General features: G+C 46.4%; 1 protein-coding gene across 1 annotated transcript in view; it reads left to right on the top strand.

The window, feature by feature from the left end:
* The window catches only part of LOC127446489 (xin actin-binding repeat-containing protein 2-like), a 60,396-nt gene extending 42,869 nt beyond the window's left edge, over window positions 1-17,527 (top strand). Inside the window, exons 8-10 of the mRNA XM_051707455.1 lie at window positions 121-9,199; window positions 9,708-9,841; window positions 17,379-17,527. Of these exons, the coding sequence (XP_051563415.1) occupies window positions 121-9,199; window positions 9,708-9,802 (9,174 nt within the window). The 3' untranslated portion in view covers window positions 9,803-9,841; window positions 17,379-17,527. The remainder of the gene's footprint in view (window positions 1-120; window positions 9,200-9,707; window positions 9,842-17,378) is intronic.
* Window positions 17,528-18,204: the final 677 nt, after the last annotated feature.

Raw genomic sequence — 18,204 nt, 5'->3', positions numbered from 1 at the left:
CTCGCTGATATATACAAATAATTTATTTGATTTCACAAAAAGAATGTGTAGTAAATATTATACAGATTATCATATAATGATCAGAAATTTTGCTTGTCTTTTCCTTCTATAACAACAAAGATTGATCTTGATTACAACCAGTGTCATTGGGCCCCAGTTAATATTTCTTCAAAGACCTCTGCCACAGGTAGCTATGAGACTGTGGGTATCACTAAAACGATGCAAGAGGCTTCTACCTCCTCTGTGGCTTCTTCTCAATATGAGTCAGTGGAGCAATTCCATCAACCAGTATGTACCATACATCAACTTCCTCACCAAGTCCCAGGAAGTTGTCCTTCCCCTAAGCCAACAGATCAACCTACTTCAGCTAAATATGCTGTCAATAAAGAACAGTACTCCAAGCAGAGGAACCTCTATGAACTTAAGCGTCTCTGCAAGCACATTCACCCTGAGGTGCGCAAAAATCTGGAGCGAGACTTCTTAACTGAGGTGACAGAGACAGAGCACACCTATACTGACAGTGATGAGGAGGTGAGCAGAGATGTTCAGCAAGCACGGTATGTTTTTGATAACAGTGGAAGTACCAGTCCTGGCAAGTGCATAAGCCCAGAGAGAGAGTATCTGGAGTGGGACGAGATCCTGAAAGGTGAGGTACAGTCAATGCGCTGGATGTTTGAGAACAAGCCACTAGATACTATCAAAGATGGCACACCAGATGAGGATGAAGGCCAGAACATTGCCCAACAGGAAATCATAGCTGGTAAAGATGTGAGGTACACCATGTGGATGTTTGAAACACAGCCCATGGACTCCCTAGGTACAGAAAAAATAGACTCAGCAGAGCACAGTGGAAAACTAACAGAGCTAGCAAGGGGAGATGTCCAAACAGCAACATGGCTGTTTGAGACACAGCCTCTGGACTCACTTAATAGAATTTACCAAGAGGATGAGCAAGAAACGCAGGTGATGTATACTAAAGACATTGCAGGGGGAGATGTAAAGACTGCTAGGTACTTGTTTGAAACACAGCACCTGGACACCCTTGGACATACTGAAACTATTGATGAAAGTCACTTCCTGCAGCTGAAGTCAGAGCTTGAAGAGGTCAAAGGTGAGGTAAAGAAGACAACCAAGATGTTCGAGACACAACCCATGTGTGTCATTCGGGGAGACTTTGGTGAGATGCTGGAGATTACCAAGGTCCGACGTGAGGAGACTGAGAAAGGTGATGTAAGGACATCACGCTGGCTCTTTGAGACTCAGCCTCTGGACCTGATCACCAAAGATCCAACCAAGGTCAAATTAATCTGTGGAGTCTCCATAGAGAAAAACTCTCAGGGTGGGGTCAACAGGGGAAGATGGCTGTTTGAAACAAAGACACTTGATCAAATCAAAGATGAGGAATGGGAAAGCACAAAGATGCAGAAGGAGGAGGTCATAGGTGCAGATGTGAGGAGACACTGCATGATCTTTGAAACACAGCCAATGGATAAACTTAAAGACAATACAAATGCAAGACCAGTGGACCCAGAAGACATCATGGGTGGTGATGTTACCTCCGCTAAGCATTTGTTTGAATCAGTGCCGATGGAGAACCTGAAAGAGTTACCAGAAGTAGGTAAGCTACAAAAAGTGGTGGCATCAGAGGAAGAGAAAGGTGATGTGAGACACCAGAGGTGGTTGTTTGAAAGCAGACCTCTTGAGCAGATCAGAGAGGACGAGAAAGAGATTACACGGACTGTTAATCTGGAAGATCTTGAGAAAGGTGATGTCACCAATTACAAGGAGATATTTGAGACCTTGGATCTGAGCAAGTGCACAGATGCACAGAGGATACAAGTGGAGGGGGTCACCAGCGGGTCTGTGAAATCAAATAAAGTTTTATTTGAGTCAGCTCCCTTGTATGCTGTACAGGACAGCTCAGGACACTACCATGAGGTCAAAACTGTGAGGAGAGAGGAAGTTGTCAAAGGGGACGTAAGGAGCTGCAAGTGGATGTTTGAAACCCGTCCTATTGATCAGTTTGATGAGAGCATCACTAAGTTCCAGATAATTAAAGGAATATCTAAAGAAGAAATCCAATCAGGTGATGTCAAAACTGCCAAATGGCTTTTTGAAACCCAGCCACTCGATGGTATTAAATACTTCAGCAACTTAGAGGAAGAGGACAACAGGAAGAAAGAGAGCATTGAGATCCAAAGGGGTGACGTCAAAACATGCAGATGGTTGTTTGAGACCCAACCAATGGATGTCTTGTATGACAAAGCAGAGACAAAGACTGAGGACACCACAGATGTCCAGAAAGGAGATGTTAAAACATGCACATGGCTTTTTGAGACTCAGACACTTGACAGCATCAAAGATGAGTCTGAGACAATACTGAAAACGTGCACAGTAAATCAGGAGGATGTACAGGGCAAGGATGTACGTCTAGTGCGTTTTCTTTTCGAGACTGAGAACCTGGAAAACATCAGAGATGATGAGGATCATAGTGGCTTTAAGCAAATCACTGAAATTGACATTGAATCTGGAGATGTATCGAGGATGAAGTACATCTTTGAGACACAGTCATCTGATATCATGACCTCCACATCAGAGGAGACCATGCAGAAACTGAAATCCCATCAAGCAGAGGACATTCAGAAAGGAAATGTGGTGAACTGCACCTGGATGTTTGAAAACCAACCAATTGATTCTATCAGGGCAAATTTGGAAGAATCAAAGGAGGTACGCACAGTAACGGATATTCAAGGAGGTAATGTCGATAAAGGTCGCTTCATCTTTGAGACATTCTCGTTAGATATGATTCAAGAGGAGGCATCTGATACTGAGATCAGCAAGCTCCAGAGCATCATATGCAAGGAGATTGAAAAAGGGGATGTGAAAAACTATACCATGATGTTTGAGACTCAACCACTGTATGCTATCAGGGACAAAGAAGGACATTATCATGAGGTTACGACGGTCACAAAAGAAGCGATTCTGAGGGGAGATGTTCTTGGGGCAAGATGGTTATTTGAGACAAAGCCTCTTGACTCAATAAGAAACACAGATGAGGTTTATGTCATTAAAGCTGTTACTGAGGAAGACGTTCAAAAAGGAGATGTCAGCACTGCGAGGTGGAGGTTTGAAACTCAGCCTCTAGATGAGATTACTGAAGATATGAAAGTTTCCATTAAGACAGTTGCAGACATTCAAGGGGGAGATGTGAAAACAAACAAGCAGCGTTTTGAAATGGATGACCTTTCAAAGAAATATGTAAGAACTGTTAGTGTAAGTGAGATTCAGAGAGGTAACGTGAGAAGTTCGACATGGATGTTTGAAACACACACCATTGATAAGATCCGTGGTGACGGTTCAGAGTACGAGGAGATGGAGAAGGTGACACGTGAAGAAGTTGTAAAAGGTGATGTTAAACAGTCTGTGTGGCTCTTCGAAAAAGAACCACTTGACTGTATCAAGGAAGTTGATGGAACAGAAACTGTAATTTCTCGAGAGGAAATCCCAAAAGCAGATGTGAAGACAACAAAATGGCTGTTTGAAACCACCCCCCTAACAGAATTTAATGAGAGCTGTGTAGAGAGAACAGAGATCATTGGCAAGAGTATCAAGTCTACCCTAGAAGAGCTGTATTCTCAGAAAATGGTTGAGTCGCAGGGAATTCTGATTGAGGCAGATGAGATTGGAGATGTCAGAATGGCTAAATACAAACTTCTAAACCAGGACAACCCAGAGATCCAGAAAGAAGAGGTAATACATGGAGACCTGAACAATATTATGATGAATCTGCTCAACCGACGTGAGACAACAGATAAGGGAATAACCATAGATAGTGATGAGAGAGGAAACATTAACTCAGCAGTTCAGCAGCTCTTTAACCAAGAGAAGGGTGGTAATGTGGAAAAAGAGGAAATCATCAGAGGAGACATCCAAGAGGCTATTAGTAACTTGCTGAATCAGGAAGGATCTAAAAAACGTGGTATTCTGATTCAAGAGGATGAGAAAGGAGATGTGAGAATGACCATATACTCTCTCTTAAACAAAGAAAGTGGAAGTGGGGTTGAGAAAGAGGACATAGTGAGAGGAAATGTCCGTGGAATGCTGCATAGGCTGCTGGGTAATGCTGATGAAAAGGACTTGTCATCTAAGATAACTGTGGGAGACTCAGAGAGAGGAAATGTCAGTTTTTATTCTACTTGTATTGATTCTGGGGCATTGGACTACCTTAGGCAATTTCAGATGGGGGCCGATGAAATCGTTGAGGGAAAAGTGAAAGAAAAGATAATCGGAGGTGACGTAGAACAGACAAAGCAGATTCTAAGAAGGAGCCAGCAGACAATAGGACGAACTGTTGCTGAAGATGATATTGTTCCAGGTGATGTTCATAATACAGTACAGGTGTTTATGATGGAACCCGTGCTTTCCCTGCATAACATGCAGAAGGAGGAGATAGTAAAGGGAGACTTAAGAGCAGCCCTTGACTCTCTTACACAAGCTGTAAACCAATGTGTTGTCACTGAAAAAGAGGAGATAGTCAAAGGAGACATAAGCACAACACTTAAGTCTCTTGAGGAGGCTCAAAATCAACTCAAAGAGGTAGAAAAGCCTGAAATTGTTCCTGGTGATATTAGGGGTGCATTAGAATCTCTTGAGAAAACAACATCTGCAAAGACTGAGGTAGTCATTGAAGATTTGGTCCCAGGAGATATCAAAGGGACCTTGAAATCCCTGGAGGAGGCAAAGCAGGCAGTAAAAGAGATAGAGAAAGAGGAGATTATTAAAGGTGACATCCATACTGCTCTGCTTAGTCTTAAAGAGGCTTCAAATGAAAAGAGGGCCTTCCAGCACCAAATAAGTGAACAAGGTGATGTGAAAGGCACAATTCAGCTCTTACTGGAGCCTACATTGTCCCCACGTATGCAGAGGAGGCCAAGCACAGAGGGTGACATAAAGTCCTCCATAAAATCTCTTTATGACCAGGAGCAAGTACAGATTGAGAAAGAAGATGTGATAAAGGGAGATGTTCAGGGGACCATTAAATCCCTGATGAGGAAAAAAGAGCAGTTGAGCCACAAATCAAAAATGAATCCTCATAGGAAAGCCCAATTCCACATGAAGAATCCAGTTCCAACTCAAAAATGTGAAATATGTGAATGCATGGCTGGACTTAAAAATGAGGAAAAGCCAGCAAATCCACCTCCAGTGAAAAACATGCCACAGAGCAGCATGCAAAATACCTTTGAGATAAAATCTTCAGAAAGTCAGACTTCATCTGAAGACCATCATTCTACTACTACACAGATCAATATAGCTAGTCACTCTGAGTCATCACAGGGCTCTGAAAAGATGTATGTGAAGGAACAACCTATAAAGCAAAAGCAAAATCAAAACACTCCTAGTACAGTGCTAATAAAGAAGAAGAATGTTGAAGGTCAGATGAGTGAGAACAAATCTGAAAGTACAACTGTGTCTTCAGCAAGTACATCAAAGGAGGCATCACATACTAATATTAGCTTGAAGCAAACTGAGGAGATAAAGACAGTAACGCAGGTACAGACAGCTGTGACAACAGAACACACCACTATAACCCAGAAGCAGAACATCAAAAATTTAAAATCAGAGAAAAATGTTAAGAGCTTGGACCGTAATCTCAGTCCCAAGGGAATGATCAAAAAGGTGAAACCACAGCCAGAGATTCACTTTCCTCCACCTCCAACCTCTCCTCCACCTCCCTCTGAATCAGAGCTCTCTCTGCCTCCTCCTCCCTCCCCTGTGGCAGAAAGTGATCTCCAGCCAGCCCTCTTGGCACGCCCTCCTCTGATCACGAGACAGGACAGTGACCTTCCCCTTCCACCACCTCCACCACCCATCATGGAGGCAGACACCGAATTCTTTCCCCCACCTCCTCCACCTCAAGAACTCCTGCCCCCTCCTCCATCCCAACAAGAACTCAGCTCAGTCACCCAGGGTGGAAAACCAAAGGGCAAACCTCTGTTCAAAAACCCTAAACCTGAGTCTCCAAAGGAACCACTGACACCAAAATATAAATGGCAGAAAAAGCAAACTGCTCCTGCACCGCCACCACCTCCCCCTCCATTATCTGTGGCAGAACAGAGTGAAACAGTTACATCAAACATAGCCACAGTCACTGAAACTATAGAGAACGTCACCAAGCAAAACGGACTGGTTAAAACTACTGGGTCATCAGCTTCATCTGTTACTAAAGCTTCCCCAGTGATTCCTGTACCACCAGCAGCTGCTGAGGAACCATCATGCCCTAAAAAAGTATTTGTTCCGCCACTTAAACTCCCACCTCCTCCTGAGCCTGCTGCTTCAAAAGCAAGACCTTATGCAAGTAAATTCAAAACTCCACTCATGCTTGCAGAGGAGAGATACCGCAAACAAAGGGAGGAGGCTGAAAAGAATAAGGGAGGATGTACTCCTACTTCACCTCCTGCTACGTCACCATTTAAGTTCAGTGAAAGGAAGGCAGAAGCAGAGTCAAGCACACAAAATTCTGAGCAGTTGCACACAGTTCAGAAACAGCAAGAGCAATCTAATATAACAGAGCCTCAGCAGAACCCAGCCATGTTGCCAGACGATACAGCAGAAAAAGCTGGTCCCCCAAAAAGTCCACAGCTCCCTCCAAAGCAAAAGCCACCTACAAATTTTCAGATAAGTAAACCCTCATTTCCCAAAGTTGGTAAGAAAACAACCAAAGAATCATCTAGTGGTGTCACAGATAAAAAGCAGGAATCTGTCTCTGCTTCTTTAGAGATTAAAAGCCATCCAGCCCCTGTTCCTGAGCAGGTTGAGGGTATAAAATCTCAGTTGGTACAACAAGAGGGTGTCCAGTCCACAACAAGTCTGATCACTGCTTATGCACAAGCAGAAGAGATCAAGAGACCAGACAGTTGTGTGGCTCAAAAAGTCAAGAAGGTTCCAATTCAACCCACGAAGATCCCAAAAGTGACTCCTAGTTTTAAGGTGAAAACTTTTAAGGTGGAAATGGCAGAGAAACAGGAGGGCAGAAAGAAAACAACTCAAAATGAGCAAACAGTCACAGAGGTAGAAACACATGATATCTCTCAAGTGTGTATGGGTCAAGAGACTTTCCAAAAATCTACCAGTGCTTTGGAAAAGACTGAAGTAAAAGTTGAGAAAAAGGAGGAAGTAAGGCAAGCCAATCAAGATGTCAAAATTGAAGTCAAGTTAAAGAAACAAAAACAAACCTTAATTAAGCAGCCACCACCCGTGGCACCAAAACCATCAGTTGAGATGCATCAAGAACAACCGTCTATGTCTATGGAGGTACCTGTACATCAAGGACAAAGGCAGACAACAGACATTCAATCCCATCAGACAGTGAGAGAGGAACATGTCAAGATTCACGAAGAGAGAATGGTCAGTCAGAGTTCAGTTCAACAAAATATCACTCAACAAAAAGGTCAATTCCAGATCAGAAAACTGGTAAAGCCTCCACCACGGCCTCTAAGTAGAGAGGAAGCCATAAAGCAGTCTATACAGAAAGAAGAGCATGATAAAATGGAGGTTATAGAATCAAAAGAGTCAGATAGTGTAACAATTACAACTGAAAGCACAAATGCACACAAATGTAAAGAAATTCACAAGTTGTTGAGTTATATGCAAGAGTTGGAAGGAGCCCCTGGAAAAATTAACCCAAAGACAGTAAAGACAATGCTAAGTATGGTTCCTGATTGGCTAGTTGGTTCTGAGGAGAAGGCTGAATTAAACCATGCTCAGTACAACACGCAGAAAATTAGGGAGTTCATGGCCTATATGCAGAACCTTGCCCAGGCTAAATTGATTTTTTTAGAAGGAAGTTTGTCTGTTTTGGAGATGCCAAAGAGTGAGCCAGCACAGGAGAAGAAAATTGTTAGTGGAACCACACAGAAAATATCTAAAATTACTATTGGCTCAGCAAAAATAGAGACTCAGAAAAAAGTAGTGGAGGAGAAGAAGACAGAGTGGCAGAGTGAGTCAAAGACTACAGAGCTCAAAATGCCACCAGAGCTAAGAATGCGAACACCGTCACCCACGTTTATCTGCATTGAGTCAGCCAAGAGGACAGACTCTCCCTTGAGAGTGACCCCATCACCCCCTCCCTATTACAGATCAGGCACCACACCAACACCTCCACCTCGCTGGTCTGATACACCGACATGCCTGAATCAATCCACACCTTCCCCCACAATGTGTCGCTCTGAGAAGCTAGCTAAACTAAGAGATACAACAGCCAAACTTTCTCAAGGTATGACCCCACCACCCATGCCTTTGCCTGAGCATATGTTGAAGGCCCAAACAGACTTGGAAGGGTCTCGTTCTTCCAGCCGCTCAGAGATTAGCATGGAGACTCACTTGATGGAATCATCTCTGATGGATGTCACAGAGATCCATGGGGACTCTATGACAACCGTGAAAGACAAGCGTGAATTTTTTGAGGAGGCTCAGAAAGCAGAGGTTAACCGTGCATATGTACGCAAGAGTCCCATTGACATTCCGGAGCGTCTTGGAGCAGATGTGGATGACAGTGAGCCGGAGATCCAGAGATCCATAGATGTCCATGAGATGATGTTAGAGGACTTGCCCAGAGTTGACCTGTCTGGGCTTGTTAACAAGTTTGAGTCTCCACAGCCTAAAGTTTATGTTCGGAAGGAGCCTATTGTTATTGCTGACAGACTGGGAAGTGACATGGAAGAAGCTGAACCCAAGAAGAAGCCATCCTTAGTGGAAGACATTCCAACCTTTGATATTAATGCCCTCAAGAATGTCTTTGAAATGGGTGAGCAAGCCCACAAGTACCTAAGGGAAGAGAGAAAGAGTCCTGAAAAACAAGAAGAATCCATTGCACCGACAGGGTTCTCAGAAATTAGATCTGTAACTGAGCACTTCTCCACTGCAGATGAGTTTGGAAACACTGTAACAGGGTCAAAGAATGAAATGACCTCCCACTCTCAAAATGTGACAGCACTTTGTGATCCACCAACTTATGCAGATGTAGTAAGAGGGAATGTTCCTGTTCTGGATGTTCCACCTGAAACTTCTGCAGAGGAGTTATTGAAGAGCTTCCAGCAGGCATGGGCAGAGAGTGAAAATGTCTTCAAGAATTTGGGCTTCAGTGTATCTGAACAACACAGAACACAGAGTGTTTCACACCAGAACCAGGCTTTAGTAACCGGTAAAAACTTGCGTGATAAGCATGGAAATGTTAACAAGCGTATGGAGTGATGACCAAAACAGTGTGTTTGGATTGGTAAATACTGATGCTTTAATCATGGCTTGTGCCATGGCATTGTTGTTGTTGTTGTTGTTGTTGACAATATAAAGATATGGAACTACATCTAGTTAGCACTGTCACAGTAAATATTATCAATTGAAAATTTTTAGTTTTGTCCTTAAGATTTATGGAGTTTGATATGAGGTCGAGAAGACATGTTTGTGTTTGTAGTGCATCTCCCTAAAAGCATGTAGTGCTGAAATATGTATTTATTTCATTCCAACACCTTTACTTATAACTTCTCTGTTTCTTTTTATATATTCTTTAACTTACACAGCTCTCTACTCATGGAAAAATAATACAACTGCCTGTTGTGTATAACTGTCTATGTGAGTGTGTATTAGTGTTTGCTGACTAATTTAAATTGATTGTCCCAACATTTTCTTATGCCACCCTCTTTCTTTGACAGAAAATATGTGTGCCAGAGTCCGAACTGTGTCGGGTATGTCGGAAGAGGGTGTATCCCATGGAGTCTCTCATAGCGGACAAGCAAAGCTTCCATAAAAGCTGTTTTAGATGTGCCCACTGCAGCAGCCAGCTCAGGTAGAGGTTTTTACATTAATAGATGTTTTCCACATTTTAATAGGCTACAGCAATTAACTAGTTGCAAAAGGTTATTGGTGAAATACACCATGATTCCATGCAGACCAAGGTTATTATCATTAACGAAACTGATTACTAATATGAAAATTAGCAGTGAAAAAATATGTTTGTTAACTAAAATAAAATACAAATGGGAGTTTTCAAAAAATGCAAACTAAACAGAAACGTCATGGTTACTTTTGTAACCTCCGTTCCCTGATGGAGGGAACGAGACGTTGTGTCGATGTAGTGACACTGGGGTCACTCTTGGGAGCCCCAAACACCTCTGCTTTTTTGAAAAAAGGCCAATGGGAGTTGGCGAGTGGAATTTGCATGCCACTCCCCCAGACATATGGGTATAAAAGGAGCTGGTATGCAACCACTCATTCAGGTTTTGTGCTGAGGAGCCGAGACCAGGTCCTGGCCATTTCAGTGGGTAGTTCAGCATTGTGGCAAGAGGAACACTCCATCAGGGAACGGAGGTTACAAAAGTAACCATGATGTTCTCTATCTGTCACTCACTCGACATTGTGTCAATGTAGTGGCACTAGGGGTCCCTATACAAAATGCCACAACTATCTGAACTGTGTTACGTGAACTGGCGGTGCGTGACGGCAGACCACTGTGTGCCTCATAGCCAGTGCACCAGGCCTCCACGTAACCTCCCCCAGCACTCTTATGAGCATTGAACGGTCCTTCAGGAACAAGTCGACTGCCCAACAATAGGGACATGCTAGCCCAGCTGAGGCCTCTTTTCCTCTTTTTTCTCCCCAAAAAGAGTGGAATTTGTTAACAGACTGGGAGCCATAAGTGTCTACGTCGGGGGGTGTCCCTCCCAAAGGGAAGACACCACGGAGACCACACCCCACCCAAAAAGAGGGGGGCGGGGGGGGGTATTTTGAGTGGAATATGTCACATGGTCATACCGAGTCTTGTCGGAAGTATGTCATGTGGAGATGTCCCATGGTAGGTCCTACCCGAAGGGGGAGGAGTTTTTACAAAGCATGACGAATGGGCCAGAGAGGCCTCTGCCCAAAGAAGACACAGTTTACCAACAGGGAAACAATTTTGCGGAAGATATCACATGGGGTTGCCTTCAGGGAACCAGCACATGTGGAGCACTTACCTCAGTACAGGGCCTCATTAGCACACGTACTGCCAGAGGGCTAAGGAGGATAGTCATCCAGGGATCACAGTCTGTGAACACGACTGGGAGTCAAGAGTGCACATCTTCACCTCAAGGGAGGGGAAAGGCGCTATGTGCAAGTGGTACACCCAGCCAGCTGTCCTGGAACTTACCTGCTCGTGCCTGCCAATACACAGGATGAGACCGGCTCAACCCAGAGATTGTAGAACCTCGCAAAGGTGTTGGGTGCTGCCCAGCCCGCTGCTCTGCAGATATCTGCCAAAGAGGCGCCACTGGCCAGGGCCCAGGAGGCCACCACACTACTGGTAGTGTGGGCTCATAACCCCGCAGGGGGTGGCACAACCTGAGCCCTGATATGCCATCGTCAATGACCCAGTGAGCGATCCTCTGTTTAGAGACAGCGCTTCCTTTCCTCTGTCTACCAAAGCAGACAAAGAGCTGCTCGGAGCTTCTAAAGCTCTGCATGAAATCCATATAGATACGTAAAGCTTGCACCGGACACAGCAACGCCAAGTCTGGGTCTGCCTGCTCCTGGGGCAGCACTTGCAGGTTCACCACCTGATCCCTAAAAGGGGTTATGGGAACCTTGGGCACATAGCCCGGTCGGGGTCTCAGGATCACGTGAGAGTAACCCAGACCAAACTCCAGGCACGATTCGCTGACAGAGAATGCCTGCAGATCCCCTACCCTCTTGATGGAAGTGAGCGCAGTCAGGAGGGCAGTCTTCAAAGAGAGTGCCTTAAGCTCAGCTGACTCCAAGGGCTCAAAGGGAGCCCCCCGTAGACCCCGAAGGACTACAGAGAGGTCCCATGAGGGGACGAGGTGCGGTCTGGAGGTATTTAACCTCCTAGCGCCTCTCAGGAACCTGATGATCAAGTCGTGCTTCCCCAAGTACTTACCATCTACTGCATCGTGATGAGCCGAAATAGCGGCTACATACACCTTCAAGGTGGAAGGGGACAGCCGCCCCTCCAGCCTCTCCTGCAGGAAGGAAAGCACCGATCCAACTGCGCATCTCTGGGGGTCTTCACGTCGGAAAGAACACCACTTAGCGAACAGATGCCACTGTCATACAGGCGCCTTGTAGAGGGAGCCCTAGCCTGATTGATCGTGTCTACCACCATGGGTGGTAGGCCACTTAGGTCTTCCACGTCCCGTCCCAGATGTGGAGATTCCAGAGGTCTGGTCGTGGGTGCCAGATGGTGCCCCGTCCCTGAGAAAGAAGGTTGTTCCTCAGGGGAATTCGCTAGGGGGGGCTGTCGCGAGGAGCATGAGATCTGACAACCATGTCTTGGTGGGCCAGTAGAGTGCTACTTGGATTTGCTCCTCGTCCCCCCTGAACTTGCCCAGGGTCTGTGCAAGTAGGCTAACTAGGGGAAACACATTTTTGTGTAGTCCAGGGAGCCAGCTGTGTGGCAGCGCATCTATACCGAGGGTACCTCGGTCAGGGCTTACCAAAGCGGGCAGTGGGAGGATTCCCGGGAAGCAAGCTCGACCGAATCGACTCCAAATCAGCTGGACCACCTGGGGGTGGAGTCTCCACTCTCCCCTGAGGGTAACCTGTCGTGACAGCGTGTCCGCTGCGGTGTTGAGGTCACCCGGGATGTGAGTGGCTTGTAGCAACTTGAGGCACTATTGACTCCAGAGGAGGAGACAGCAGGCGAGTTGTGATATGCAACAGGAGTGTAGACCGCAATGACAGTTGATGAATGCTACTGTCGCTGTGTTGTCCGTCTGGAACAATACGTGCTTGCCCTGGATCAACGGCCGGAACCTCCGCAGGGCGAGCAGTACTGCCAACAACTCTAGGCAGTTGATGTGCCAACGCAGCCGCGGGCCAGTTCAGGAGCCGGCGGCTGTGTGCCCGTTGCATACGTACCCCAGCCTGTCTTGGAGGCATCTGTTGTAAACACGACGTGCCTGGAGACCTGCTCTAGGGGAACCCCTGCCCATAGAAATGCAAGGTTGGTCCAAGGACTGAAGAGGCGGTGACAGATCAGCGTGATGGCCACACGGTGTGTCCTGCAGCGCCATGCCCATCTCGGGACTCGAGTCTGAAGCCAGTGCTGAAGCGGTCTCATATGCATCAACCCAAACGGTGTGGCCGCCGCTGAGGATGCCCCAGGAGCCTCTGAATAAGTTTCAGTGGGACCGCTGCCCTCCATCTGAACGCCTTCAGACAGTTCAGCACCGACTGTGCGTGCTCGTTCGTGAGGTGCGGCGTCATCGAGACTGAGTCCAACTCCAAACCGAGAAAAGAGATGCTCTGAACCGGGGAGAGCTTTCTCTTTTCCCAGTTGACCCGAAGCCCCAGTCAGCTGAGGTGCCACAGCATGAGGTCCCTGTGTGCGCACAGCAACTCTCGAGAGTGAGCTAGGATTAGCCAGTCATCGAGATAGTTGAGGATGCGGATGCCCACTTCCTTTACCACTAAGGGAAGTGGGCGTCCGCATCCTCAGCAAGGGCTGCCTCTGTGACTTTCGTGAAGACACGAGGGGACAAGGACAGGCCGAAGGGGAGGACCTTGTACTGGTACGCCTGGCCTTCGAAGGCAAACCACAGGAAGGGTCTGTGTCGAGGTAAGACTGAGACATGGAAGTACGCGTCCTTCAGGTCTACCACCGTGAACCAATCTTGATGCCGGACGCTCGCTAGAATGCATTTTTTGCATCAGCATCTTGAACGGGAGTCTGTGCAAAGCCCGGTTCAGTACTCGCAGGTCCAGGATTAGTCACAACCCACCACTTTTCTTTGGTACGATGAAGTAAGGGCTGTAGAACCCTTTATTCATCTCGGCTGGAGGGACAGCTCTATCGTGCCCTTCCACAGAAGGGTTGTGATCTCCGCACGCAAGGTAGTGGCGTTCTCACCCTTCACCGAGGTGAAGCGGATGCCGCTGAACCTGGGCGGGTGCCTGGTGAACTGAATCGCATAGCCGAGTCGGACGGTCCGGGTCAGCCATCGCGACGGGTTGGAAAGCGTGAGCCACGCGCCCAAACTCCAGGCGAGGGGGACCAAGGGAATGATCACGTCGGACGTACCGGCGGGTGGAGCCTCGCAGCGGGTTGGAACTCGAGGTGCCACATCGAGGGGACTCGAGCCCTGTGGCCATGCTGAGTCCAGGGACATCAAAGCACTTACCTGGTTCCTGCCGCCCACCATAAGATTGGCCGAGGAGGGGGGAGGAGGAATCTCGTCCCCATAGTCCACCGGAACCAATCCTGTGTGGGCGTGTTTGTGCCACAGCTGGGCGCACAGGGGCGGGTGGTCCGCCGCTGGAGCGCCATACCTGAAGAAATGGGACGATGGATGGTGGTCGTGATGACGGCCGTGCACACCAGACATGTGACCCAGGAAACGAGAAAACCACTCTTTTGTTGAACTTTTGGGTACCGCAGCCTCTTGGGCATGTGGCAAAAAATGACACAAAAGATTCTCCTCCCGGCCCTCCACCGGGGGATGGAGTGGTCTGTTCACCAGCTCCAGAGAAGTAAGTCTCCTCGCCCCTGGGTCGCCCGTCTCAGGGGCGCTTCGAAGCCTTCCTCGAGTTCTTGGTGGCCGGCCGTGAGACGGGTGGCGTCTGCTTCCTACGTTGGGCTCCACGCCGGGGCCAGGCCATGGGGGCAGGCTGCGGCGGTGCCGGTGCTGTTGCTGCAGGAGGACGCCCTTGTCGAGGAGCAGATGGGGTGCGGGATGTGTTGTATGGCCTCCGTCTGCTTCTTCACCGCCGAGAACTGCTGGGCAAAGTCCTCGATGGTGTCGCTGAACAGGCCAACCTGGGAGATGGGGGCATCAAGGAACCGTGCCTTTTCAGCCACTCGCATCTCAACCAAGTTAGCCAAAGGTGCCGCTCCTGGACCACCAGGGTGGACATCGCCTGCCCGAGAGACCGCGCCATGACATTCATCGCCCGGAGAACGAGGTCGGTCGCCGAGTGCAGTTCCTGCATCAATCCCAGGTCAGAACTACCCTTGTGCAGCTCTTTTAGCGCCTTGGCTTGGTGTACTTGCAGGAGAGCCATGGCGTGCAGGGCGGAGGCGGTTTGTCCAGCGGCACCGCAGGCCCTAGTCATCAGGGACGACGTCAACCTACAGGCCCTTGACGGGAGCTTCGGGTGCCCGCGCCAGGTGGTGGCCCTCTGCGGACACAAGTGCACCGCGAGCGCCTTATCCACCTGGGGGATTACCGAATACCCTCTGGCTGCTCCATCATTGAGGCTAGATTTACGGTGAATTTCAGCGGCTTCTCCCCCCTGCACCCGTGGAGTGCAGAGAACGCCCCTGGGTGCTTCGGCAGCAGGAAAAAAGAGAGTATATTCTAAAAGAGTATATTTTCATTCACAAAAAAAGCGGCACACACGGAACGTCTTTTTAAAGATGTCTTCCCGTTTGTGTGTTATTCCTGGTTGCAGTCGTTATCTCTCCGCTTCTGACGGCCACGATCGCTGTCTTACGTGTCTGGGCGCTGCCCACGCAGAGACATCATTCGTGGCGGATCATGTCCTCATTGCGAGAACATGACCTACGAGCCACTCACATCCCGGGCGACCTCAACACCGCAGCGGCTTGCTTTCGTAAGAAAAGGTGTGGGTGATAAATGCCGTGGAGATGTCAGAGTGCTACTGCCCAGATAGCACATGTACATCTCTGAGATGTCTGTTTTAGATCTTTTAATCTGGAAAGTTTTACAATCTAATTAACATTTACTAAACATCTTAAAAAGATTAGATGTACAAACATTCTAAATCATAAACATCTCAAAGACATCCGAGACATACATATTGACATAAGCATACAACGTAAAAATACTTCTTCCAGTTGTAAATACACTAATCTAATAGACGTCTGGGTGATGTGTGTGCTATCAGGGTACTAAATCTATCAGCGATGACACATTTACAGCACATGTCATTCATGGCTGGGTTTCCCAAAAGCATTGCAAGCTTAAGTTGATCGTAGAGACCATTGGTGCCAATGGTTTCTATGATCTACTTAGCTTACGATGCTTTTGGGAAATGCAGCCCATGTCAGTAAGTGTTACAGTATGCTGTGTTGTTTTAAATTTGACAAATAATTTTTTGTGGTGTTATAATGGATAAAAAAAAAAAACTATACTAAATAAATACAAAAAATAGCCATTTTCAAAAATACAAACTAAATATAAACCAGTTATGCACCCTTTAAACTAACTAAATGAAAACTGAACAAACAAAACTAAATTAAAAAATAAAACAAAACTAGTGACATTTTTTATAAATGTATATAACTATAATAACCTTATGTGGATACAAATTAAAAAGACAGAGTAAGTGTATATATTTTATAGGCTGTGTACTTTGTATTTTGGGAGCAGGATGAACAACCCCATACTGAATCTGAACTTATTACTTCAACAGTCAGTACGTTTACATGCACTATAAAACTTCAATTTCAGTCAGACTAAAACAATAACTCGTTTTTGTTGTTGTTGTTGTTGTTGTTGTTGTTGTTGTTGTTGTTGTTGTTGTTGTTGTTGTTGTTTGTTTGTATTTATCCCCTTTTCTCCCCAATTTGGCATACCCAATTCCCACTACTTACTAGGTCCTCGTGGTGGCGTGGTTACTCACCTCAATCCGGGTGGTGGAGGACAAGTCTCAGTTGCCTCCACTTTTGAGATAGTCAGTCCGCGCATATTATCACATGGCTCGCTGTGCATGACACCGCGGAGACTCACAGCATGTGGAATCTCATGCTATTATCCACGTTCCACGCACAACTTACCACGTGCCCCATTGAGAGCGAGAACCACTTAATCGTGACCACGAGGAGGTTACCCCATGTGACTCTACCCTCCCTAGTAACCAGGCCAATTTGGTTGCTTAGGAGACCTGGCTGGAGTCACTCAGCACACCCTGGATTCAAACTCGTGACTCCAGGGGTGGTAGTCAGCATCAGTACTCGCTGAGCTACCCAGGCCCCAATAACTACTTTTTTTAAAATGTAATGTTAATGCTTTATTTTGGCAAAGTCAGACTAACAGACCTAGAAAATGAAATTGAAGCTCAGCTTCATTCAGCATTTATACACCTTAATTGGACCATAGTTTGCCTAGGCATCTTGCATGCTTAAAAACGCATTGTGTTATGTACACTGTACTTTCATAGACAGATGAAGACTGTAGCTCAACCATAAAAAACCCACTGCAACTCCTTTATAACTGTGCATGTAAATGTACTGCATGGTAAGAATGTCAGAAGTTTGGTCTCTAAATCAAACAATTTGATTTGAGAGAGATGTTTCCTTTTGTTAGCAGTTATAGCTCTGTAATTCTTATCAGATTCAGATCATGATTCTGTTTATTTCTCTGCTTCAGCCTTGGAAACTTTGCTTCTCTCCATGGACGTATGTATTGCAAGCCACACTACAAGCAACTTTTCAAGTCTAAAGGCAACTACGACGAAGGGTTTGGTGAAAGGCCCCACAAGGAACTTTGGGGTACAAAAAAAAAGAACAACTCATCAGAGACAACAAACATGAAAATCAATCCTCCTGACAATTTTAATGTCAGAGCACACAGCCCAAAACCAAATGACCTCACCACTACAGAGGATACGACTGGAGATAAGATGAACGATGACACTAAGAAACAAGCAAATAAAATTGCAGTTGTGTGGCCACCCCTCAGTGATTCCCCAAAGAAGTCTTTTAATGTGGAAGATGAAATAAAGCTAGTCAAACCTGCCTGGCCTCCTCAAGGTGATTCAGATCTCCCAGGAAAAGAGAATAATGAACAAGCGCTAAACAAGAGGCAAGCTCAAATTACCAAACAAGCAGAAAATGGGCCCAAAGAAAATGGTGGAGGGCTTGTAGAACCAATAAATCTGCCAGAAGAGTCATCTACAACTGCTAAAAGAACTCCAAAGCCTGAAGAGCCAACAGCAACACAACATCCCAAAACAGCTGAGGTCGTAGAAGATGCCAGTGCAATAGGAAAAGCCATAGAGACCTCAAATGGAAGCCAACTGACCACAGATCAGACAGCTGAAGCAACTCAAGCAAATGTGGCAAAAGAGGGACAAGATGTTAATATAAAAAAAGAGGAGGAGTTGGAGGTGAAAATGGAGAATGGAGTTGAAGAAAGAACAGAAAATGTGATCGTAAGTGTGGAAAGTGGAAATGGAAATAACACAGAAGAAAAT

The sequence above is a fragment of the Myxocyprinus asiaticus genome, chromosome 9 (assembly GCF_019703515.2).
Source record: "Myxocyprinus asiaticus isolate MX2 ecotype Aquarium Trade chromosome 9, UBuf_Myxa_2, whole genome shotgun sequence".
NCBI lineage: Eukaryota > Metazoa > Chordata > Actinopteri > Cypriniformes > Catostomidae > Myxocyprinus > Myxocyprinus asiaticus.
The sequence above is the reverse complement of the archived record's forward strand: the minus strand, read 5'-3'. Positions and strand labels throughout refer to the sequence as shown.